Below are 25,164 nucleotides of genomic sequence, written 5' to 3'. Positions count from 1 at the left end.
AGTTGTTGATGCAAGTTCATCATAAATACGTAGCCCCTCTTGTTGGGGTATGTGATGATGAAAAACAGCTGATCCTCATTTCTGAGTACATGCCTAAAGGAAATCTTCGGCAGCTATTAGGTATGTTTGCAAATGCCAACTCTGGTTCTCAATCTTGCAATTGCAAATGAGCAAAGATAAACACACAATGGGTTTGCAGGATATTGACTTATAACAGTGGTTTGCACATACATCTCTTTTTTGTTTGATGAGTAACTGAACAATTAATGTGGTAAATTGTATCGGCATGTTTTTTCCTGAACGAGATCCAAGGCTTGCTTGAGTGTCCATATCTATGGGACAGACTAAACACATGACAGTATGTCATAGGCCCCACAGGAACAAAATGCAGGCCCCACTCTCAGAATGCTGTGATGTGATTGGCCTGTGTCATATAAGCTAGCACTTAAGCCATCCTCGTATCCCTGCTTGGTTTTTCGTTCATGGAGGACAAGGATACCCCCAGACGGCAGACCCTGTAGTGGGTACACGGATACTACACCTCACCCTCCCCACCCCTCTCGCAAGGGTTGTGTGGTATGAAGTGGTTGGATTGAGTACTTTTACAAAGGTACCCCATCCAAGCGTGAAAAGATCAGGTGCAATATGATTGCACAAATATTTGTGCATTAAGCACCCATCACCCTCCATCTTAGGGACAGGGCCTGACCCAATACCTGATGGAGGGTGATGGGGTGCTTAATGTACAGTTTTTTTGTGCAATCATATTGCACCCGATCTGGACTCTGTCCAATCGCTAGGTCTACCTCAGGTGCCATCACATGGCACACTTTGAGTGTGGTTATGCACCTGGCTGCCCTCCATCTGCTTTTAGGTCCCACGACCGTCAGCCATAGATGGAGGGCATCAGGTGCAGAGGCACACGGCATCCCAAATATCATGGATGGATTTTACACATTCTAGATGGGTTCTACAAATTTTTTTCAGGGCCACTGATGCTCAGATGAACGGTATCGAAAGTTTTCAAAATGAGCGGCTGAAAAAATAGTTCCTCCATGGTATTTGAGATGAAGTTCATCGCATGAATGCGATGAACAGCATGTGAGCAAGCTTGCTCTGACCTGATACGCACTGTGTTTTATCTGGTTGGCTTATTGGAAAGTTTAAATTCCACATTACTTTAGCACCAAACAATTCTTAGGGAGAACTCGTTTGTTGGTATCAAATTATGTGGTCCTCCATCGAAAAATTGATGGTAAATCTACTCATTAATATTCTCAGTTACCTTAGTAGAGAAGTTCGAAAAGAACAAGCATATGGCCAGGACTTCATAGAAAGGTTATCTAATATTCAAGCCACTGGCTTGAACTTAAAGCTAGCATAGGCAACATGAGGAATACTCTCCAACAAGTTGATTACTGAGAACTGTCCTACCGAAGTATCAAACTAAAACTCAAAAAAAAAAGAAAAAGGGGAAAATGGCATCCTAAATTCATTTGCCTATGCAATAACCAACCTAGAATAAAAATCTGGCTTTTGCTTGGGAGACAGTTCGAGTATCATAGCCTAGCTGACTCATATCAAAAGGATATATATATATATATATATGCTTTTAACAATTTGGCCGTTTAACTTGTTTGCATGATGCTTGACATAATGTGAGTGTCAAGAAATCCAATTTCAAGCTTTCAAAAATGTTGAGTACAGTACATTTTACAGATCATGAAACAGAAAGGTCCGCTCTGTTGAATTGGCAACAACGATTGCACATTGCTTTGGGTGCAGCAAAGGGTCAGCATATGATTACCTTAACGATTTTATCTTTGTCTTCCACTTTATTTAATCTTCATTTTCCTTCTCTTACTATGACATGTTAATGGGTACTAATTTGGAATGCAGGGTTAGATTATTTGCATTCAGGATGCAAACCAGCAATCATTCATAGGGACGTCAAGTCTAGCAACATTCTCTTGAGTGAGAATTTTGATGCAAAGATAGCAGATTTTGGGATATCCAAGACAGTTATCTCCGAAGAAATGACACATATTACAACTGATCATATTGCCGGCACTCGTGGATACTTGGATCCTGAGTATGTCACTTTTCTCCCACAAACAAGATTAATTTGTTATGAATACTCTCTTAGATATGGGCAAAAACACCCATGTTAGCTCTCAAAGAAGGTTTAGACAAATATATCATGAGTGATGTATCTGATGATAGATCCTAGAACACACTAGGCTCGATACAATATTTTCGATAAGCAGTTCAGATGAATAGTTGCATAGTCTTTGCTTAACTCGTATAGCAAACTAAATGCTAGAGGCATGAAACAGTAAGCTCTTTAGATGTAGACAGTAGGACTTGTGATGTCATTGCTGACATGGGAGTCGGGTGACCCGAACCAGCTTGCAAGCTAGTTCACCTATAAAAGACCAATGAATGGCTATCTGAGCAGCTTGTTTAGCTGCAGTTTTTATTGACAAAACAAAAGGCCAATTAGTGGCCACGTCAAGCAGCCCGATAAGCTGCTTAGTCTTGGTGTTAGTGAAGTGCTGGCCAAAGCAACTTGGTGAGCTACTTGAGTCTTCATGGTAGTGAAGGTTACTACATGGTCAAGTTCTTTTTTCTCCTCTTTTTTTTTTTATTTGTTCAGCAGCATTATAAGCTGCTTGTGTTCTTATGTAGTTTGGATTAAAATGAATATGGTGGTTATAAGAAGTTAAGGTTCACAACGAGTCATACACCAGCTTAGCGTAGGGTAGCTTATAACAAGACAAGCTGGCGTTAGGTGGACTCCTACTAGTTCATTTCTGATACAAGCAAGGTCAAGCCAAAGTCAACTATACTAAGCCGGTTAGCATATTTAGAGGAATCGGCTAAGGGGGAAGCAGCCTTAGTGAGCTCATGAGCTGGGTGGCTCTGAGTCAATGTAACTACAAGGGTAAAATGAGGATTGCACTTGGGCTGAGGTGGCAAGGGTAGTTAGAAGGGTTGAGGTGGCCATGGGTCTATAAAGTCTCTCTACTTGTAATTCATTCATGTGTGTAATCTCTTTTGAATTCTCAATGAAAATTGAGCTCCAAGCCACATTGCCTAGAGATTTGGCTCTAACTGAATTGGTTAGAGATTCTCCTCTCCCTAACCACCCTTCATAACCGCTTAACCTCCCCCAACTTCCTCTCTCTCTCTCTCTCTCTCTCTCTCTCTCTCAAAGTTGCCCCCCACTTCCTCCCCAAGCAAACCGCCACCTTGTCTTCCATTGCTTCCATTCAATACCAATCCTACCTTGGGTAGGTATCATTCAGTTCTACGAGGGCGCCATTTGGAGATTAACACATTGGTGCAATAATTGTTCTTTCAAAAAAAAAAAACACATTGGCACAATTGCATCATTCAAGCAAACCGCCAACCTCCAAGGAAAATTTCAGTAACTTAGCACGAATTCTAGCCTTTACAACCTTCAATTGCTGTGAAAAGCATCTCATACCATCCATCTTGAAGAAGGATCCCAACCTAAAGCTCTTGAGTGGTGGTGTTGGTGAATTGAAGCATTAAGAAGCCGATTTTGCAAGAAGTGATCAAGAAGCTTTGTGGGTGCAAGAACCCAGTAAGATCACTCTTAAAATCATGTCTGGGTCATGAATTTGTGGTATTTCACATTTAGAGGAGTGTGAATTTTGACTGAGCTCGAACACATTCTTGTTGAGATTCATGATGAGCCTACCAATCTCACGTGAAACTCCAAGATCTCTCTAAAGTGGCGATAAATTTGAAGTGGGTGTAGAAAGATTATATTTTGGGTAAAACATATGTTGCCAATTCGAGTGATTTACATGTTTGAGAAGTGTTAGAAGGGTTGACTTGTGATTTGAAACTTCTTGAGTGTGATCCTTGTGGAGATTCGCGTGAAAGAATTTCATTCCTACGTGATACTCCAAGAACCCCATGCAAAGGTGGAAATAGAATTGGAGTTTGAACCAAACGGGGGGGGGGGGGTGCTCCACTTGTCTGGTAGGAGCAGTTGGTGCACGTCACCTTGTGTTGGGACGTTGAAAGGTCAAAACCCAATGGTACGGTTGATTAATAACTGGTGGGGTTCTGCCTTAACCCCAGCTTGCCTTTCAAAAATAAAATAAAATTGGAGTTTGAAGTGATTACAATTTATGTTGAGTTTCTTGGTATGAAGTATGTTTGGTTGTTGATCAAAGTGTTGGAATAAGTGAGGAACAATCTTGAGTGCTCTTTCTTGTTGAATTCACATGAACCAATCTTTGTTCACATTGGAGTTGCAAGAAATTGACTAGTTTAGAAAATTATAGAATTCTGTTTTGCTAGTGTGGATTGTTTTGGTCACTACAGACTCATTCGGTGTCGTATTGAGATTATTCTTATTTTTTTGGAGTATCTGCAAAACTCTAGAATCAAGAATAATGGTAATTGAGTCAGTATTGAGGGAGATATATTAGATTCTTGCTTGGGGTGCAGAGGACAATTTTTGACAGAACATAACAGTTCAATTCTGATTTTTTGTGCCTGTTAGAAAAATCATTTCTTCCAAACAAGAGACTCTAGAATCAAGAATAATGGTAATTGAGTCAATATTGAGGGAGATGTATTAGACTCTTGGGGTGCAGAGGACAATTTTTGACAGAACATAACAGTTCAATTCTGATTGTTTGCGCATGTTAGAAAAATCATTTCTTCCGAACCATCACTAATTTCTTCCAAACAAGAGACTCTAGAATCAAGAATAATGGTAATTGAGTCAGTATTGAGGGAGATATATTAGACTCTTGGGGTGCAGAGGACAATTTTTGACAGAACATAACAGTTCAATTCTGATTGTTTGTGCATGTTAGAAAAATCATTTCTTCCGAACCATCACTAATTTCTTCCAAACAAGAGACTCTAGAATCAAGAATAATGGTAATTGAGTCAGTATTGAGGGAGATATATTAGACTCTTTCTTGGGGTGCTGAGGACAAATTTTGACAGAACATAACAGTTCAATTCTGATTGTTTGCGCATGTCAGAAAAATCATTTCTTCCGAACCATCACGAATTTGAACCTGAATTTTTTACCATAGATACCCCTACGTGTTACCTTCAAAATTTCACTAGCAGCCGTGAGAAATTAATGTTTTAGTAGAACTTATTTTTAGCCTACTGTGATTTTCTGCATTCTGTAATTTTAGATAGACCTGACTTCCTTAAGCAGTTTGACCTACCCAAACCCATCCTCTTGACCTGATTTTTTGACTGAACCCAACCAGGACAACTTAATTTGAAACCATATTAAGCCCAAGATTAAACCCATACCTACAGAATTCATTTCATCCTCAACAAAAACTTCAGTACAGTTTGACTATACACAGTTTTTTCCTGCACATGGCTGTTAAAATGTAAAACCGTACATATATATATATATAATAATATCATATTATTATATATATATAAATACATTTTTCATTTCTTTCTTTTCTGTAATTTTTTCCCTTTATTTTTATTTTTTGTCTTTATGTCATCTAGTTCAGTTTGAACTAGAATGACTCTTGCTAGTCAAGTCCTGTCCAGACTTGACTAGCAATAGAGTTGTTGGACTGACACAGTCCAACTGCTCGGACTGACACATTCCAACAGCTCTAAATAGAGCTGTTGGACTGTTCCTCTATTGAGTCCTCTTTCAGCTTGTATATAAAGGGGTGCAGCCCTTTTTGTATTTTATTCCAATGCTTCTTAAGCAATTGGTTTTTCATATCAATAAAGAATACATTTTTATTTTTTTTTGTTTTCAGTTATACCCTTTTTAAGGGTTGTGCTTTAGTGTCATTCTTGACACTTGCCCTTGTGAATCTAAGCTCGTGTTTCGAAGATCCCCATTTCATTTCATGGTATCAGAGCCGCGGAAGTACTAAATCTTGAAAAAAAGCTGCATTGGTTTCTGTGCCCGTTTGCAAAAGTGTTCGCCACTTGAAGAAAAGTGTTTTATAACTTCATTGGGGAAGATTTCACATCTTGTTGTATTGTTTTTTTCTTCTTTCTTTTTCAATTTCCTTCTTGTTTCTCTTTTATCCCTATTCTTTCTCTCCTATAATCGATGGATGACAATGATAAAGTCACCATCATGCCTATGAAACTAAGCGATACGAACTATAAAACATGGGCTTCAATCATGAAGCACCATATATGGAGAAAAGGCTTATGGGGGATTGTGGATGGTTCCGATTCGAAACCTAAGCTATCTCTTACTAAAAAGGAGAGAGATAAAAAGGTCCATCTATCAGAAGAAGAGAAAATCAAGGCTATTGCCTCATACGAGAAGAAATGAAAAGAATGGAGAATATCTCATGCGAAGATAATGTCATGGCTTATCAATAGCGTTGACATTAAAAAATGCTCAAGTCTTGCCAAATTTGATCATATCGATAAGGCATGGGAATACCTTAAGAATATGTATTCCCTTAAAGATATGACACAAGGAGACAAAACTATTCATGAATATTACAATGGGTTGTCCGAACTTTGGGAAGAACTTTCCCTTTTAGAACCAAAGTGGCATTGTGCCGAAGACATCGAGCTTCGTCAGAAACAACTCGATGCTGAACATTTTTACCAGTTTATCACTGGATTAAGGCCGGAATTTGAAACCACTAAATCGGCCCTACTTCACCGGGGGAAAATTCATTCTATTGTTGAAACTATTGAAGAGTTAACAATGGAAGAAAATCGTCTCCGGAAAGGTTCTTTAAAAATTGAAGATGATTCCATTTTAGCCGTGTCTAGACCAGAGAATCATGTTCGATCATATAGGCCTCCTCACTTTAACCGACAAAATTGTAACTATGATAAGAAGAAAGTTATTAGTCATCATTGTCATGAACCGGGACACTACAGGCCACAATGTCCCAAACTTAAGGAGCTGAGAAAAAAAAGAGCTGCAATTGTTAGATCGGAACCTAAAGATCAGGATGCACCAGTTTTCCTGGCCCAACTAATGGAGATTCTTCAGCCTCTCATCAAAGGTGCCTCTTCCTCAACTGAAGCTTTAACCGGCGAAGCAACCTCATCTTTTTCTGATCTAGGTAAAATTTCTTGGCTCCTTGACTCTGGTGCATCTTTTCATATAACCCCAAATAATCAAAGTTTATCCAAATGTGTTAAAAATAAAACAAGTGTGTCAAAGGTCTTTACTGCTGATGGGACTTCTCTTGAAATAGAAGGAATAGAAAATTTTGAAAAAAATTATAAAACAAAGAAATTTTCTATTCCAGAAATTAGACATGTTCCCAAATTAAATTTAAATCTTTTATCTGTATCTCAAATTTCTGATTATGGGTGTAATATTTCTTTTTTTTCTCATGGTTGTTGGGTACAGGATCGCCAATCAGGCAAGCTGATTAGGGAAGGCCATAGAGAAGGAGGACTCTATTACATGGATTTTTTGGAAATGCCGAAGAAAGCTTTTTGTTATAATATTCAAAAAATAGAGTTGGAACTGTGGCATAAGAGACTTGGTCACCCATATATAGCCAAAATCCAACATTTTCCAAATCTAGGAAAATTTTGTAACTCTGAATCATTTGATTGTAAAGATTGTATTCTCGGCAAAATGAAAAGATTACCATTTCAGAACAAAACATTTTTTTCTTCAAGACCACTTGAATTAATACACTCGGATGTTTGGGGTCCTACACCAGTAATTTCTAAAAGAGGATTTGTTTACTATGTTATTTTTGTCGATGATTTCTCCCGACATACGTGGATGTACTTTCTCAAACACAAGTCTGAAGTATTTTCATACTTTCAAACTTTTCATAACATGGTTAAAAACAAGTTTCAAAATGATATTACTATTTCTCGCATAGATTCAGGGGGAGAGTTTTTATCCACAGATTTTCAAAATTATCTTAAATTGCATGGCATCACACATCAAAGATCTTGTCCTTATACACCTCAACAAAATAGACTGGCAGAACAAAAACATCGCCATATTATAGAAACCACTAGGACTTTATTAATAGCAAATCAAGTCCCGAAAGACTTTTGGGCAGAAGTTGCCTTAACTGTCACCTATCTCATTAATAGGATGTCATCTTCTTCTTTACAAAATATCACTCCCATTGAAAAACTTATGAACATTTCTCCAGACTACTCTAGACTAAGAATATTTGAGTGCAAATGTTTCATATTTACTGACAAAAATGATAAACTTTCCCCGCGTGCGATTCCCTGTGCCTTTTTAGGATATGCTGAAAACCAAAAAGGTTATAGATGTTTTGACTTCAAAAATAATAAACTATATGTGTCTAGAAATGTTTCCTTTCTTGAAAAGGAGAGCTTCTTTGATTTTAGAAAATTAAAAGACGTCACTGAGTACTCATTTTTGCTAGATCTAACATCAACATCTGATGAATATGACCTTGACTGTAACTTTGATGATGATCAAAGAATTATTGATCTTAATCATAATGTTGAAAATGAAGAAGTTCATAGAGATACTAGTATTCAATATTCTAGGCGACAAAAGTCTAATCCTCCATGTGCACTTGAAAAATATTCTAACATTCTAACTAAACAATCATCCCGAGTCTTGAGGCCTCCAGGAAATTTTGTATCATACGAGTCTTTCTCACGCACATATAGGGCAGTTATTGCATTAATTCACTCATATGAAGAACCATCCACATATTTTCAAGCAAAAAATGATATCAAATGGATAAAAGCCATGAAAGCTGAATTAGATGCACTTGAAAAGGCTTCTACATGGAATATTCAAGATCTTCCTCCAGGGAAGAAAACTATAGGATGTCGATGGGTTTATAAAATTAAAACCAAGAGTGATGGTACTCTTGAAAGATATAAAGCCCGTTTAGTAGCCAAAGGTTATGCCCAAGAATATGAGATTGATTATGAAGAAACCTTTGCTCCGGTGGCTCGTATGACAACTGTCCGAACCTTAATTGCCTTAGCATCTATCAAAAAATGGTCTATTTTTCAAATGGATGTAAAAAATGTTTTTTTAAATGAAAAGCTAGTTGAAGAAGTATACATAGAACCCCCTCCTAGTCTAAGTATTCCTAAGAGTAAAGTCCTTCACTTAGAAAAAGCTTTTTATGGACTTAAACAAGCACCAAAAGATTGGTATGATAGGTTTAGTCGTGTTATGATTGATATTGGTTTTCAATTCTGTTTAACTGACACTGCTTTGTTTATTAAGAATTCTGATGCAGGGATCATTGTGCTTCTTCTCTATGTAAATGATAAACAATCAAAACACTTCTTAAATCTCATTTTGAAATGACTGATTTGGGCTTGTTGAGATATTTTTAATACAACTTTGTAGGACTTGTAATGTCCAAGAAATAAAATTACAACCTCAATAAGTGGTAACTTCAGATTCTATTGAAAGCCCTAAATTTGTTAAGTTTAATGAAACTCTAATATCAAAGCACAATTTTGTGTTTCACCCAAACAAGTGAAACAAGGCCCTAGTGACAAATCTTGAGAATTCTCCCCTAGAATATCCAAATGCATCCTGAATAGGAAAAGTTAAGTGCATTAAAAATGTTCAAAATATGCCAAAACATAGGAACATGTCACATTTTGCTGCTTTAGGAAGATGAGGAGTATATCATAATGTACAATCTTCAACCTTTGTTTAGGTAATTAGCAAATTAGTGTTATGTTCATAATTAAATAGATCATGAACACACCTGTATTGTGCTATCACATGCTATGTCACAGTGATAATCTTACTTAGGGTCTGTCTCTTGGGAGGCATGAATCAAACACCTTGACACATATAAACATTATTTTAATATTTTAATTCAATTTTTTGTCATATTTCAATAAAAATTGTATAAAGAAAAGATCCAAGTGTTTAATAAGACACCCTTAAACATACTACATAGGCACATAAAAACTCATATCACGTGTTGGGTCATACCCATGGTTGCCAGTTGAAGAAGCGGGAGCGGGAAGCGATACGGGAAGCGGGAGCGGGAAGCGAGGCACTTTCAAAATTTTAGGAAGCGGGGAAGCGTGGGACCACTTAGGAGAGACTCGGGAAGTGTCTCGGAAGCAACCTAGGAAGCGTCTCGGAAGCGACATAGGAAGCGTCTCGGAAGCGAAAAAAATAAAAATAAAAAATACAAAAAAAATGAACAAAACAGGAGAAGCGTGGGGGAAGCGAGGGGGAAGCGTGGGGGAAGCGAGGGGGAAGCGCGCTTCCCATTAAAGGGAAGCGTATCCCCCATTAAAGGGAAACACGTCCTCCATTAAAGGGAAGCGCACTTCCCAAAAAAGGGGGACACACTTCCCAAAAAAGGGGGACGCTTCCCCCCACGCTTCGGAAGCGCGACGTTCGGCGCTTCCGAAGCGCGCTTCCCCTTTTAGCTAGGTGCTTCCGGTAACCCTGGTCATACCCACATCTTTGTGACAGTTACATGTACAAATTAAGTTTTTTTTTTGAAAGAGTACATGTACAAATTAAGTTGTATTGTATAAAGAGAAGATCCAAGTGTTTAATTTTAATATCTCATATATATTAGCTTTATTTTCATAACAATTTTTTTGGATAATCATGCTGGGGTTAGGTAAACTCCGCCTGTGTAGTTATACACTGCCGGTCCCAAGCCCGGATAAAGGAGGAGGGTTGCGGTAGGCCTGTGACAGCCAGCATAAAAACTTTGTCATATCCTATGAAAATGAACCAATATGAGAATTTCGTTGGGGCGTTCCCTACTGAGCGACGCGCTGTACTCTCTAGGCCCGGAGGCAGTGATAAATGTGCAAGGGTTGCTAGGTCGTCGCCCAGAAGCGACGCGTCACACCGGCGCCCGGGTGTGGTGTCAAATAGGCAAGGGTTCCCTCACTTTGTTGGACGGGTGGGGGTAAAGAAGTTAGTCCAAGACCATAAAATTAGGTTAGCCACTTGGAACATAGGGTCTTTAACTGGTAAGTTGGTAGAGTTAGTAGACGTTATGTGTAGGAGAAAGATTGATATTTTATGTCTTCAAGAGACCAAATGGGTAGGTGAGAAAGCTAAAGTGATAGAACCTTGGGGATATAAGATTTGGTATACAGGAATAAATAGGAATAGGAATGGAGTAGGGATTGTTATGAGTCGTCAGTTTATAGATAATGTAGTTGAGGTCCGTAGGAAGGGTGATAGAATTTTACTTATTAAATTAGTATTAGGTACGGATATTATTAATATTATTAGTGTTTATGCACCTCTAGTAGGCTTAGATGATTCCATTAAGCATCAATTTTGGGAAGATTTAGATGGAGTAGTACAAGAGACATCTTATGGAGAAAAGCTTTTCATCGGCGGTGACCTTAATGGACATGTAGGCATTAGTAGGGATGGATTTGAGAATATCCATGGAGGCTATGGTATAGGAGAAAGAAATGAAAGTGGAGAAAGGATTTTAGATTTTTGTTTGTCCTATGATATGATCTTAGCAAACACTTGGTTTAGGAAGAGGGAGTCTCACCTAGTAACATTTAAAAGTGGGGTTAATACGAGTCAGATAGATTTTTTCCTACTTAGAAAGAGAGATAGGGGTTGTTGCATCGATTGTAAGGTTATACCAGGAGAAAGTGTAGCTACACAACATAGAATCTTAATTTTAGATCTTAGAATTAGACAATGCCGCAAAAGGGATAGACATAGGATAGATCCTAGAATTAAGTGGTGGGCACTGAAAGGAGCTAAACAAGGAATGTTTGTAGAGCAGGTAGTTAAGGAAGTTGATTGGTGTCTCGAGGAGGATTCAGAATCAATGTGGAATAAGATAGCGGGTGGTATGAGAAAAGTAGCTAAGGAGGTATTGGGTGAGTCTAAAGGCGGTGCACCACTAGGTAAGGATACATCATGGTGGAACGAGGATGTCAAATTAGCTATTAAGGTTAAAAGAGAGTGTTATAGAAATCTAAGTAAGAGTCGTGATAGTGAGAATTTGGAGAAGTATATGATAGCAAAGAAGGAAGCTAAAAAAGTTGTTCGAAACGCGAGGGCTAAGGTATATAAGGAGGTTTATGACAAGTTGGATACCAAAGAAGGCGAGAAGGATATTTATAGGCTTGCAAAGATGAGAGATAGGAAATCGAAGGATTTGGGTATGGTTAGATGTATCAAAGATGAAACGCAAAGGGTTTTAGTCAAAGATGAGGAGATTAAGGAGAGATGGAAAGATTATTTTGATAAGCTATTTAATGATAGTCATGCTCAAGATCTTGGAGACTTCTCCATTCCTTTTCATGAGATAAATCGTGACTTCATGCGCAAGATTCAAAAGAAAGAAATTGCAGAGGCTTTGAAGAAAATGAAATCAAGAAGGGCAGTTGGCCCAGATGGTATACCTATCGAGGCTTGGAAATGCTTGGGAGAGAAAGGTTTAGAATGGTTGACAAATCTTTTTAACTTGATTTGGCGAACAAATAAGATGCCTAATGAGTGGAGGAAGAGTACTTTGGTGCCTTTATATAAGAATAAGGGTGATATACAAGATTGCACAAACTATCGTGGTATAAAACTCATGAGTCATACTATGAAACTTTGGGAGAGGGTGATTGAGTCTAGGTTGAGAAAGGTTGTCATGATATCGGAGAATCAATTTGGTTTTATGCCTGGAAGATCAACTATGGAAGCTATACATCTTCTTAGACAACTTATTGAAAGATATAGAGAGAGGAACAAAGATTTGCATATGGTTTTTATTGATTTAGAGAAGGCATACGATAGAGTACCTAGGGACGTTCTCTGGTGGACAATGATGAAGAAAGGTGTTTCTCTCAAGTACATTAGTATAATTAAAGATATGTATGAAGGAGTAGTAACCAATGTCCGCACTTGTGGAGGGGTGACAACCAATTTTCCGATAACGGTTGGGTTACATCAAGGATCTGCTTTAAGCCCTTTCCTATTTGCGATAGTGATGGATGAGCTTACGAGATCAATTCAAGAAAATGTACCGTGGTGTATGTTGTTTGCTGATGATATTGTTTTGATTGATGAGTCTAGAGCTGGGGTTAATGCTAAGTTAGAATTATGGAGACAGACATTGGAAGCTAGAGGTTTTAAGTTGAGTAAGAGTAAGACTGAATATATGGAATGTCGGTTTAGTAAGCAACGAAGTAGTGATGGGAGTGTAGTGAAGCTTGGTGAGCAAGATATACCGGTGAATGATTATTTCAAATATTTGGGATCCATCATTCAAAAGTATGGAGAAATTGATGGAGATATAAATCATAGGATAAAGGTTGGGTGGATGAAATGGAAAAGTGCTACTGGAGTGCTGTGCGATCGTAGAATGCCATTGCGGTTGAAGGGAAAGTTTTATAGGACGACTATTAGACCCGCTTTACTATATGGTACGGAATGTTGGGCTGCCAAGAGACATCATATTCAAAAAATGAGTGTAGCTGAGATGCGGATGCTTAGATGGATGTGTGGAAATACAATAAAAGATAAGATTCAGAACGAAGAGATACGTAAGAAGGTAGGTGTTGCACCCATTGAAAATAAGATGCGAGAGAATCGTTTACGGTGGTTTGGACATATTCGGCGAAGGCCTAATGATGCTCCAGTTAGAAGGTTGGAGAAATGGGAAAATATATTAGTTAAAAGAGGTCGGGGTAGGCCTAGGAAGACTTGGATGGAGATGATAGGAAAGGATATGAATGCTTTGAACCTCACCAAGGACATGGCGTTGGATAGAAATGATTGGAGGAAAAGGATTCATGTGGAAGACCCAAAATGAATTTCTTTTTTGGTTCATATCGCTGACCCCAATTGTTTTGGGATGAAGGCGTAGTTGTTGTTGTTGTTGTTGTATGCTGGGGTTAGGTAGATGACAACCAGTACAAAATTAAAAGCAAGAAATAAAACAAAGAAAACAACAAAGACTCTATACTAGTATGCCATTCTGGTTTTTATCCTTCCAGATGCTGCCAGTGACAACCCTTCCAAGTTAAGCTAGACTTCCAGCCATGTTATTCTTTGAAACAGGACTCCACAAAAAGTTTATATATGAGAACTTGAATAACTTATTTGTTAGCTTGTCACCGATTCCACCTCCTCCTTCAATGCCTTAGCAACTGCAATTGCCACGATCTTCTCAGAAGATTCTATTATCACTGCTTGGTCTTCATTTAGAAATTTTGGACACATTTCCATTCTTTCAAACCTAGGAGTTATGGCCTCAGAAATCAACCAGCTAATAGACATACACCATTTTGGTTCCTTATCATGATGCTAATCAACCGATGGATTCATAATATGCTATATATAGAGATTTTGATCCAACCAACTAGTGGACTGCCTTGTCGTTCTGCATATAACCAGTTTAAAAAGATTGAATGAGTTGACCATTTCAAGATATGATGCTGATTGTTGCTTTTTGTATTCCCAAGATTCTTCACTGAAAATAGCCTGATTCCTAAATTCCCATGTACCTCTCACTACCAATTGGAATGAGAGAATCAAAGTTTTTTGTACAGCTAGGAAATTAGGTGGGTATGGCAATTGAGCTTGAACCATGTAGGCACGAAGGCATGTGTTGAACACACCATCATTTTAGTTTCTCCACTTAGGAACAAGTCCTTGGTACAATGGGTATTTATGTGCATCTTCGCTCTCAGGATACAATAAAGCCTTTTCTTACTCATGAAGACCGACCTATGTCATGCACTGGGAAAGAGAGAGCTCACTAGAATGAGACCAAGAGAGAGGAAGAGGGCGAGAGTTAGAGAGCTCATGGAAGAGTGAAGGGGAGAGAACTCGAGTTGATAGAAATGAGGAGGGCCTTGGGTATATATAGGCCCAAGCACCAATGGCTAGGTAATTAAATGCCAACAGCCAAGAATCAATGCACCTAGGTGACAAAAACAACCCCTTGACAACGGCTAAGGGGCTAGGCGTGGTCAACGAAACAGACAAAAAGGATAAGACTAGGATCTAAAATAACCATGTTGAGATCAAGAATGTCCAAAAACTAAGGTGTTGGTCAATAGTCAATGAGTCAAAATTAAAAGGGGTTAGTACAAAATATTTGACCAGGACATTGGACCAGGTCAAGGCTTGCTCCAACTTAGACTGGGTCAAGGTAAAAAATGGCCAGCCAAAAGCTTAAAGAGGGTCAATCAAAGGCTTGGGGATAAAAAGGTCCAAAGAGCTAGAACGAACAGTCAAAGGTCGAATGTGATCATAACCAAACCAAACCAAACCAAACCAAACCAAACCAAAACGTACTTATTTAAACTAAGTCAAGATAGACTAGACCAAATCCAAAGCTAAACCTAACCCCAAAGCCAAACTCAAATCCAATTCCAAATCCAAGTCCAAAGAAAGCTAAAGCTAAATCTAACTCCAAAGTCTAAGGCCCAAAGTCCAAAGTCTAAAGTTGAAAGTTTTATTGTCATGGCCATATATAAACCCATGTGAAGGTCTTGCTCATAAAATTAACTCTACCTTATATAAACCCATGTGAAGGTCCTTCCCCTCTTTAATCTAGGACTAAACATTTTGAAAGTAGTGAAGTTTCCTGCAAAAGCTAACTTAGAAAAAAGATGGGTAATAGGTGGACAACTTAGGTGGAAACCAACATAATTTTTAGATATAAACCTAACATTCTCTTATGTGAATCAAAATTGTCGAAAGACTCAAGAGGGTATTCGTGAAAATCCAGTGCATAAATGTAGGTATTGTTTAGGTTTGAACCTCCACATTAGTGTTACTTAGTCCTAGTCAATGTGAGACCCCAATAGCATTAGCTTTGAATTGAGAATCCTAATTGACTTTCCAGAGACAGTAACACACGCTTTCACTTCACGTGATCATAGTATGTCTACTAGTATATAAAAGCTGCATATTATCGGTCTTGTGTTGTATCCCGGTTTTATGAATGTTCTAAAGATAAAGCCTAAATCCCATAGAAGGTGACCCCCACCTTCACACTCACATAGGTGAATCCATCGAGGATGTAAACTTGTTTCAAACACCCCAACCATAAGGCTTATAGATCTCATTAAGAGTTCTTTTTGAACTCAACCTCCAACTCCTAGGTTTCAGGCACTTGACATCAAAAATGAAAAAATTTATAAGTCCTCAATTTAGTCATTCCAGTGACTTATCATTCTCATTGAATTACTAGGCTTTTTTTACCCATGTCATGTGGTTGGGTTCCCATTATGGGTGATTGTTTTTATAGGTTTTAACCTCATTCCCCTTTATGTCTTATAGACAATTTCTCAAAAAAGTCTCTTTGTCAATATATCCATTAGGTTTTGATAAGATTTCACACTCTATTGAGATTACTCTCTGCTTGAGTAAACTATTTACACAATCGTGATTTAGCGTGCTATGTCTAGATTTTCCAACATAAATATTATTTTTCATTTTATAAATAGTTGTTTGACTATTACAATGCATAGCTATCGAGGGTAAAAACTTATCGCCTAATGGTATCTCCATTAAGAGATTTGTTTCAACCATTCGACTTCTATATTAACTGAATCTAATGCCATTAAACTTGTCTCCATTATTGAATGGGTTATTACAATTTTCTTCTTAGACTACTATGCAATTGTTCTAACTCCAAGGATAAATGTGCACCTGCTTGTGGATAATAATTCATTGAAATCTGAATTCCAGTTTACGTCATTGTAAACTTTTAAGCATAGTTGGTTCGCTCATAAAATATCTCATAGTTTAGAGTTCCTATCAAGTACTTTAGGTATTGATGGACATTCCAATACTCCAGCCCTAGCTTGCTAGTTTATAAACTCAATTTACTCATGTAAAAGGCTATGTTTGGCCTAGTTCCATTTCATAGCATACATGAGGCTTCCAATGATACTTGCATACTCTAGTTGGGATATGCTTCTTCTATTGTTAATTGACAATTCATCAGTATGGTCAAACAAAATTACAACATTGTAATTATAATAATTATATTTTCTCAATATGGTGGGATTGTGTTATTGCATAACTATTTTCATGTTTAATCAATTTAATACCAAGTATAACATCAAGTAAGCCTATATTTTTTATGTCAGAATTAGATGAAAGAATACTTTTGATATGATTTATGTATTCTACACTATTGCTTATGATTAACATATCATCCACATATAAGCAGATAATTACATTGCTATTTTCTACTTTGCTGTATATGCATTTATCAAAGTCATGAATCTTAAATTCGTCTGATATGATCACATTATCAAATTTTTTATGTCACTATTTAGGTAATTATTTTAAACCATATAAAGACCTTTACAATTTGCGAACTTTTTCTTGGCCTGATGCTACATAACCTTTAAGTTATTCCATATATATCTCATCCTCTAGCGAAAAAAAAATAGTTTTAACATTCATTTAGTAAATCTCAAGTTTGAAAATTGAGGCCAAAGAAGTCGTGGTTCTAATAAATGCAATCTTACTTACAAGAGCATGTGTGGTAAAATAAATAAGTCATGGCTTTTGTTTAAAACCTTTAACAACAAGTCTAGCTTTGGATTTCTCAATAGAACCATTAGGACTAAGTTTTCTTTTGAAAATCCATTTGCATCACAAAGGTTTAAAACCGGAGGGTATGTTTACTAAGATCCTAGTTTTGTTTTAAAAGATATAGTCTCTTTCCAAGAAAGGGCATTAGGAGAGGTCATAACTTCAGAAGAAACTCTATCTATCATAGGTCTCTATCTATTATGTATGAATGAAAATCAAGACCAAAATCTTTTGGTTTTTTTCATTTTTTTTTTTTATTTCAGGATTTTTAGGCTCACAAACTCTTTTCCTTGAAATTTGCTCATTTTCAATGTCTTTTAAATTTTTAAGAGATTTTAAAGTTAAATCTTCTCTAAATTTAGCTTAAATAAATTCTATAATAACCTATGTAACAGGGACTCGGCAAACCGGGTGCCGCACCCGCGTCAACGAGATGCGACGCGGGTGCGCATGCGGGTGCAGCACCCGGTGCGGTCAACCTGACCCTGGGTGTGTTGACTGCACCCAGGGTCAGTGGGACCCGCGCCAGGGGAGAGCCCCCAGACCCCCCTTTTTGCAAGGGCAAAAACTCTGAATCAGGCTCCATAGCTCATCAGCTCAACCCCTCCCCTGCACAAATTATATATATATATATATATGTTTTGTTTTTTGCCGCACCCCCGCACCCAAGTTTTTTGAAAGTGCCGCATCCCCGTACCCACACCCATGTGACATAGATAATAACTTTGATTTCAACATCCATAAATCTATAAGTTTTGCTATTTTGAGAATATCCAATGAAAATATGTATAGGTTTTTGGACCAAGTTTGGTTAATTTTGGTTTAATTAGCATTATATAAGTAATACAACCCCAAACTTTCAAATAACTTAAATTTAGTTTTCTATATTTTCAAAGATATGACAAGCACTAAGCAATGCATCAATCCATAGATTTTATTCCATTCCAAAACTTATAAGAACGACATTAGTCATAGTCTTATTCTTTTGTTCAAGTACACTATTATGTTGAGGAGTATATGGAGCAATATTTTGTCTATGTATCTCATGAATTTCATAAAATTTGATGAAATCACATAAAAGATATTTACCATCTCTATCAGATCTAATAAATGTTATTTTGCAACTCTGAAAAATTTCAACCTCAGATTTGAAAATCTTAAGCTTTTCAAAAGATTCATCTTTACTTTTTATCAAATAAAACATAGGCATATTTCAAAAAATTATCAATAAAAATTGTAAAATAATTGCTACTCCATGAGTTGGAGTATTTTTTAAATCACATACATCACTGTATATTAAACTATGCAATTTTGAATTTTTTTCAACCACTGAAAAAAGGTCTTTCTACAAATTAGGCTTGAATGCAAACATCATATTTTCCTACATGCTCAAATTTATATTTAGAAAGAAGTCCCAAGTTACCAATGCTTTTTAGATATTTATAATTAACATGTCTATCTTAGAAAAAAAAATTCACCCATTTTGTTGATCAATTAAAGAAAATCAACTTTCAAAATAAGGTTCATAAATAAAGGGCAATACAATACATCAACTATTAGCTCTTCTCAAAAAATACATCAAGTATTAGCTTATCCCAGGAAATCTCATTGTGCTTCTAGGTAGAGAATTTGAAAGGGATTAAAAGTCTCTGTCAACACATGTCATGTAGGCAATTCAAGAAAACTTGTTGATGGCCACAACAAATACAGTTGTATTTACATAAATAAGTTTTAGAAATATAACATTATAACAACATGCCCACAAAATAGTAACCTAAGTTCATGCACTTCAAATCAATGCTTGATGTTGTTTTCTTCTTTCCATGTGCATGTATGCACATGTGTGCATGTCTTTGTGATATGATGATGATGCATAGCTTTTAATTGAAAATATCGTATAGAAACTATAGTTGTTGTTATGGAGCAGTATTAATACTGATAGTAAAGTAGTAGTAACAGTAGTAGTAGATGGGCATTTAGAATAGAAGAGCAAATACTGTCCAGAAAAGCAACTAATTCCATTGCAAAGAGCAGTTCAAATCAATGCATTAGTTTCTTTTCACAATCATTTTGACTAAAATAAGAATTTTAATACTATTAGTATGTGTTTTTGGCAAACATACTGCACAAGCACTTATAGGTTGCAGCATATTTTAACACATGAAACTAGATTCATCATAGTGAATGACTAAATAGATATGTAAATTCAAATCAAACTAATTTGGCACAGATCTTAATGCATATCAAGCAGAATAAACGCTACAACTAAACCTACAATTATTGCAGCTAGAATAATCTGAGCACCTATTATATATATATATACAATTACGCAGCAATAGGGAAAGAATTTCTTGTAGTTTACTTTGTGTGTGTGTGTGTGTGTGTGTATAAACTCTGCTCAATTAAGGAACAACAGAAAAGGTTATATTCGATAAACAGAGAAAAAACAAAAAAAATTGAACTAAAATATGAAAAAGAATACCAAAAGACTCAAACCCCAAACTTTAAAGGAAAAAACGTGAAGAAAATCAAACTATTGGTGGGAATAGAACAAGCCATTCTTATAAAAAGAATGAAAGAAAAGCAATCTAGATAAACCCTAGGCAAGCATAATTTTTAGCACTCAGAATATCAGCCTGTATTGTCAGCTATGCATTTTCTTCAGATTCTATGATGAAAAGGAGAAAAAGGCAAAATATGAAAAAAGCGCACCTTACCTCTAGTGAGATAAAAAGAAGTAGTAGATGTGCAGTACTTGACATCCTTCATCCTTAATAACACTTTTAATCACGATTTCGGCTTCTCTCTCAGAAAAACTGATGGAGATTTCTTCTTTTGATTAGAAGGAAAATCCTAGAAAAATGATCTGGTTAAAAAGGAAAGTTTAGAGAAAGAGAATTGAGTCAATCAACAGATAGAGAAGGCAAATATAACCAATTTACGTCTATGAATGCCTTCCAAAAATGGAATAAATGTCATCTTCTTGTTCTGCAATAAGAAGAAATCAGAGAGAGAGAGATTACGGTTCGTTCCTACCTGAAATATACGAAAGAGGCAAAGGAATTCTTCCAGACTTCAAATCTGAGGTAGAGGAAGAAGAAAAGGTGAGGAAGAAAGAAGGGAGAGGAAGAAGAAAGGGGGATGATGATGAGACGTCAGCAATAGGAAGAAGAAGGGAAGAGGGTACCAGGGGTTCATGGGAGAAGAAACGAGAGTTAGACCACGAAGAACTAGGTTCATTTATTCTCTCTTGTCCCGTCTCGCCCTTCACGAGGGCGTTTTAGGATTCAGATTTTTTTACTTTATTTTAATGAATAGCGTCGATAGCGATGGAGAGATCCGTCGGTAGAGTGCAAAGACCAATAGCGACGAACTTCTCCCATCGCTATTTTCCACTTCCCCTTCAGTGATGGAAACCACTTTCCTTCGGTGATATATATATATATATATATATATATATATATATATATATATATATATATATATATATATATATATATATATATATATGATTGTTAGCTGCTCAATCTATAGGTGCTCAACCCGAGCTCAAGCGCTAACTGTCTATCGCACGCATGAGATGGACGGTCAGCCCACAAAAAAAAAATCACACTAAAGAGACCAAAAATACCCTTTAAATAAGTTTTCAAAGCGTCGCTAGAAAACAAACAAAAAAAGATGGGTGCATCTCCTGCTGGTGATTTAGCGAAGCTTTAAAGTGTCGCTAAAGACTTTTTTACATTTTTGACATCTTTTTTTGCTGATTTGCGTGCCGACCATCAATCACGCATGCGCGATGGACGGGCATGTGCAGCTACTAATTTTCACCTGAGAGGACGGACTTTCCCTATTTTTGGGAGAGTGGAATGATATTTGACTGATTTATGAGGTGCCTAAAAGTAGCTTGGCTAATTTTGACCAAGTGAATGAGGTCTCTATCTATTAGATTTAGCCTAAGCCAGAAAATTGTTTATCTAGAAATAACTTTAGTCCAAGTAGGCTTATCTATTTTTAGCCTCGGTACAGTAGGTTGTATTTCTAATTAGATTCATATTTAATTTTAACTGTGTATCTTATGTTTAGGTTTTAATGACCCTTAAGCCTGTATACAGGGTATGTAATACCATTTTGAGAATCATGAATTGAATTGAATTGAATCTTAACTCTTTCCTCTCAAAATAGTCTCTCTCTCTCTCTCTCTCTCTCTATATATATATATATATATATATATATATATATATATATATCCTTTAAGATCACTTCTCTCTTTCTCTTCTTCTCCTAAGGTTCTCTAAGTCATTAGAGAGCAGACCTGTAGTAGGTCGTGGCACTCAGTAGGACATTGGCTGCACCCCATGACCCAAGTACATGTGGCTAAATCAAGGAACTGATGGCCTAGCCTTCTCAAACTCAGCCTTAGTGGTACTGACCTCAACCTGGCCCTTTAACCTACTATAGAAGTCCTTGACTAAGCCTAGCCAACCTGAGTAAGTCCACTTGCTAATTAGCCCTAAACCAATGTTTGAACCCACTTAACCCGTGTACACCCACCCAAAGACTGGCCAAATTCTGTTGTTGTTAACATGATTTAGTCTGACTTGTGTCAGTCATAACTTCCGAACCACTTGTAATCTAGAGCTGAGATTTTAACCTTAGACCCTCCCATGTGTCTCCTGACTATCCTCTAAATTTCTCGATTTATAGTCATCCCAATAGCGAGAACAGATATTTCTATTAAAACCCAAGTCAAATCCCAGTCTAGAACCAGTAAAACCCTAGACCCTGCTGCCACTTCCCGAACCTGTATCTTCCTAACCCCGTGGAGTTTGGACCTAAATTTTTTTCAGGAACTAAACCAGCGTGTCTAGAAACTTCTCCCAAAATTTGGCATTTTTCTGTGTAGCCATTTGAGATATCTGATTTTTTTTTCCAGACCTTGTCAGAACCGAAAATAACCTGTTTTCCTATTTACCCTAGTTGACCCACTTGAACCTACTCCCAACTCGTGGGCCCAAGCACGCATCAATAGGTGATAGGTGTAGCTGAGGACTTCAATGCTGTGCACAAACAGGAAATGGGAAACCGTTTATGTCTGCTGCATTCCACTTTGTTTTTCCTTATTTCTTTGTTATTTGTATTCTATTTCTTTCAGTAAAAAAAACAAAAACAAAGAAAAGAATCACAACGTTTGAATTGGCATGGTGCATTAAACTGAAATCCGTTTACCACTAATCCTTTTCCTCTGTTCAGGTATTGTTTCACCAACAAACTTACTCAGAAGAGTGACGTTTATGGCTTTGGAGTAGTCCTCCTTGAGCTGATAACAGGCCAACATGCCCTAAAAATTATTGAAGGACAAGCCACCCTCCTCGTTAAACTGGTGGAACCTAAAATTATGAGGGAGGACATCCACAGCATTTTGGACCCCATGTTGCAAGGGCAATATGATATCCACTCTATACGGAGAGTTGCAGAGCTAGCGATGACATGCACTGCAGAGAAATCTTTCATGAGGCCCACTATGTCACAGGTTGTGAATGAATTGACAGAGGCCATGCGATTCAACACATCTGAAGACAGAAGTGAAAGTCTCAGCATCGAGGGAAGCTCCACATCCATATCACAGCTGGCATGACATCAATGTCAGCAGGTGATCCCTGCTCAATTGGACACAGATCCAATGATTCATCCATCAACAAGGTAAAGGCAGGCCTTTACATGTCATCATGTATCTTATGACAACATTGGTTCTCTAGCAAGGAGCATAACCCAAAGTACTTTTCCATGTGGTAAATGGTGTGGTTTCTTATTCATACTATTAACACTTGCTCAAGCATTTTCGCATGAATTGGTAGATTAGGGTTGATCTATTGTATTTGTTAAACTGGTTTGATACTCAATGTAGAGTATCAAAATATTGGTTGGCTCCTATTCTTCATACTGAAGAGGTTTTGCTTTCATCCACTTCAAGTCTAAAATTTTAAGGCACTTCACCCATTTTGTGATAACAGCTCTCACATCATGATGAATGCTTCTATCCAACCAAATATCCATTTCTGAAGCTGCTAAAGGTAGCTAAGAACTATTTCAACAAACACGAGACTATAATAAGAATGAAAATGGTGAAGAAGATATTAGATGTGTGGATTGTTGGATTTTTGGGTCAGATTGGATCCAACCTTGATGTGATTCATATTGACCCGGGTACATCAAGGGTCCAAATGGTTGTTGGCTTTTCAGTTTTGGGAGTTACAGGACAGTTATGAGATCTCATAATTGTCCATGTGTCATAACCATCCATCATGAGCCTCCCACCATATCCCACTAAGTGAGTTACTATCTAATTTTCAGTAAATTCTTAGGTATTATTACTAAAAAATAAAGTCCAAAATTTTAAAATAATTTTTGGATACCATGATCTAAAATACTCAAGTACCTCGTTATTATGGCCTTGTGAAATAGGATATGTTTAGGCTATCATGTCTTGGGTCAAATATGAACCCATCCCCTTCCATGGTGGATTAGGGGACAATGAACTCTGATACTCAAGGCGGAGGTAGAGCTGCAGTCTTATGCCTAGTGGTACACTATGTTGACTATAGGGGTAGAGACAAAATGTCCCAAGTTGCGGCCATATGCTTACAGGGATGTCTTGACAAAAAATTCTGGACTCTGGTGCAAGTATCTTAGTGTTCTTTCAGAGATTTAAAATATAAAATGAAATGTTTGAATGAATACCCCTGGGAGGCCTAAGAACCTAAAGTGGCCCGAGAAGTGGTGTCTTGGAAATTGAATCTGGTTGATTATTTAAATTGTGATGATTATAAACATATCATATAATTTCAAAAGTATTTTAAATGAAAAGATAAATTATTTCATGTGATACAAGTCATGTTATATATATAATTATTATGCCTTAATTACATGTTATAATATAATGTTGATTAAAATATTTTATTTTCTTTATGTACATTACATACTAGAGACCTGGTAAAGGTCTACTAATATCTACTTTGATATTAAGTTGTTTCACTTATTTTTATTAAAAAAATTTAGGTTCACAAAAATGAACAGATGGGTCTTCATTCAATAGAATGAAATGTTTTTGAAATGATTCGTTTACTTTTTAACTTGTGATAAGTCTGAAGATCAGACCAGGTTTCTGTTTTAAAAATAACTTTCACTGTGTTTAAAAAAAATTAAGCAACATTTTGAAATCTGAATTTTTGGGGTGTTATAGAATTGGTATCAGATATGGTCAGATTCAGTTCAAATTTTGTTCAAAAAGTAGAATAATCCAAGTTGTCATATTTATGTAGGCATGCCATATATATTTATGATATTAAGTTCATACAGAATCTAAGAACTTTTAATGTTATATACAAATGTAGTATATGTAATATAGATTTAACCTAAGAAGCTTATTTATGTATTTATAAATGACTGATCATGAGAATGATTTACATCTTGACTCAGACAAGATATTTTTGAATTACCTTTATTTCTAGATACAAATCAGTTTGCTATTTCTATTATATTAACAATACAAATTATGATTGTTTTCATGCTTAGATTTACGTTATAGCATGCAATAGATGGATTCAGGCTTGATATTTTGGTTTTTAACGTGATCTTGCATTTATAAA

General features: G+C 36.8%; 1 protein-coding gene across 1 annotated transcript; it reads left to right on the top strand.

Moving 5' to 3' along the window:
- On the top strand, positions 1–23,482 carry LOC149831110 (putative LRR receptor-like serine/threonine-protein kinase At1g51820). Its single transcript, XM_090013667.1, has 4 exons — positions 1–120; positions 1,720–1,791; positions 1,900–2,092; positions 22,769–23,482. Exons 1-4 carry the CDS (start codon positions 9–11, stop codon positions 23,151–23,153), a joined length of 762 nt encoding a protein of 253 aa, XP_089869793.1. The 5' UTR covers positions 1–8; the 3' UTR covers positions 23,154–23,482.
- Positions 23,483–25,164: the final 1,682 nt, after the last annotated feature.

The sequence above is a fragment of the Nuphar pumila genome, chromosome 7 (genome assembly GCF_984573655.1).
Source record: "Nuphar pumila chromosome 7, dmNupPumi1.hap1.1, whole genome shotgun sequence".
Classification (NCBI taxonomy): Eukaryota; Viridiplantae; Streptophyta; class Magnoliopsida; order Nymphaeales; family Nymphaeaceae; genus Nuphar; species Nuphar pumila.
The sequence above is the reverse complement of the archived record's forward strand: the minus strand, read 5'-3'. Positions and strand labels throughout refer to the sequence as shown.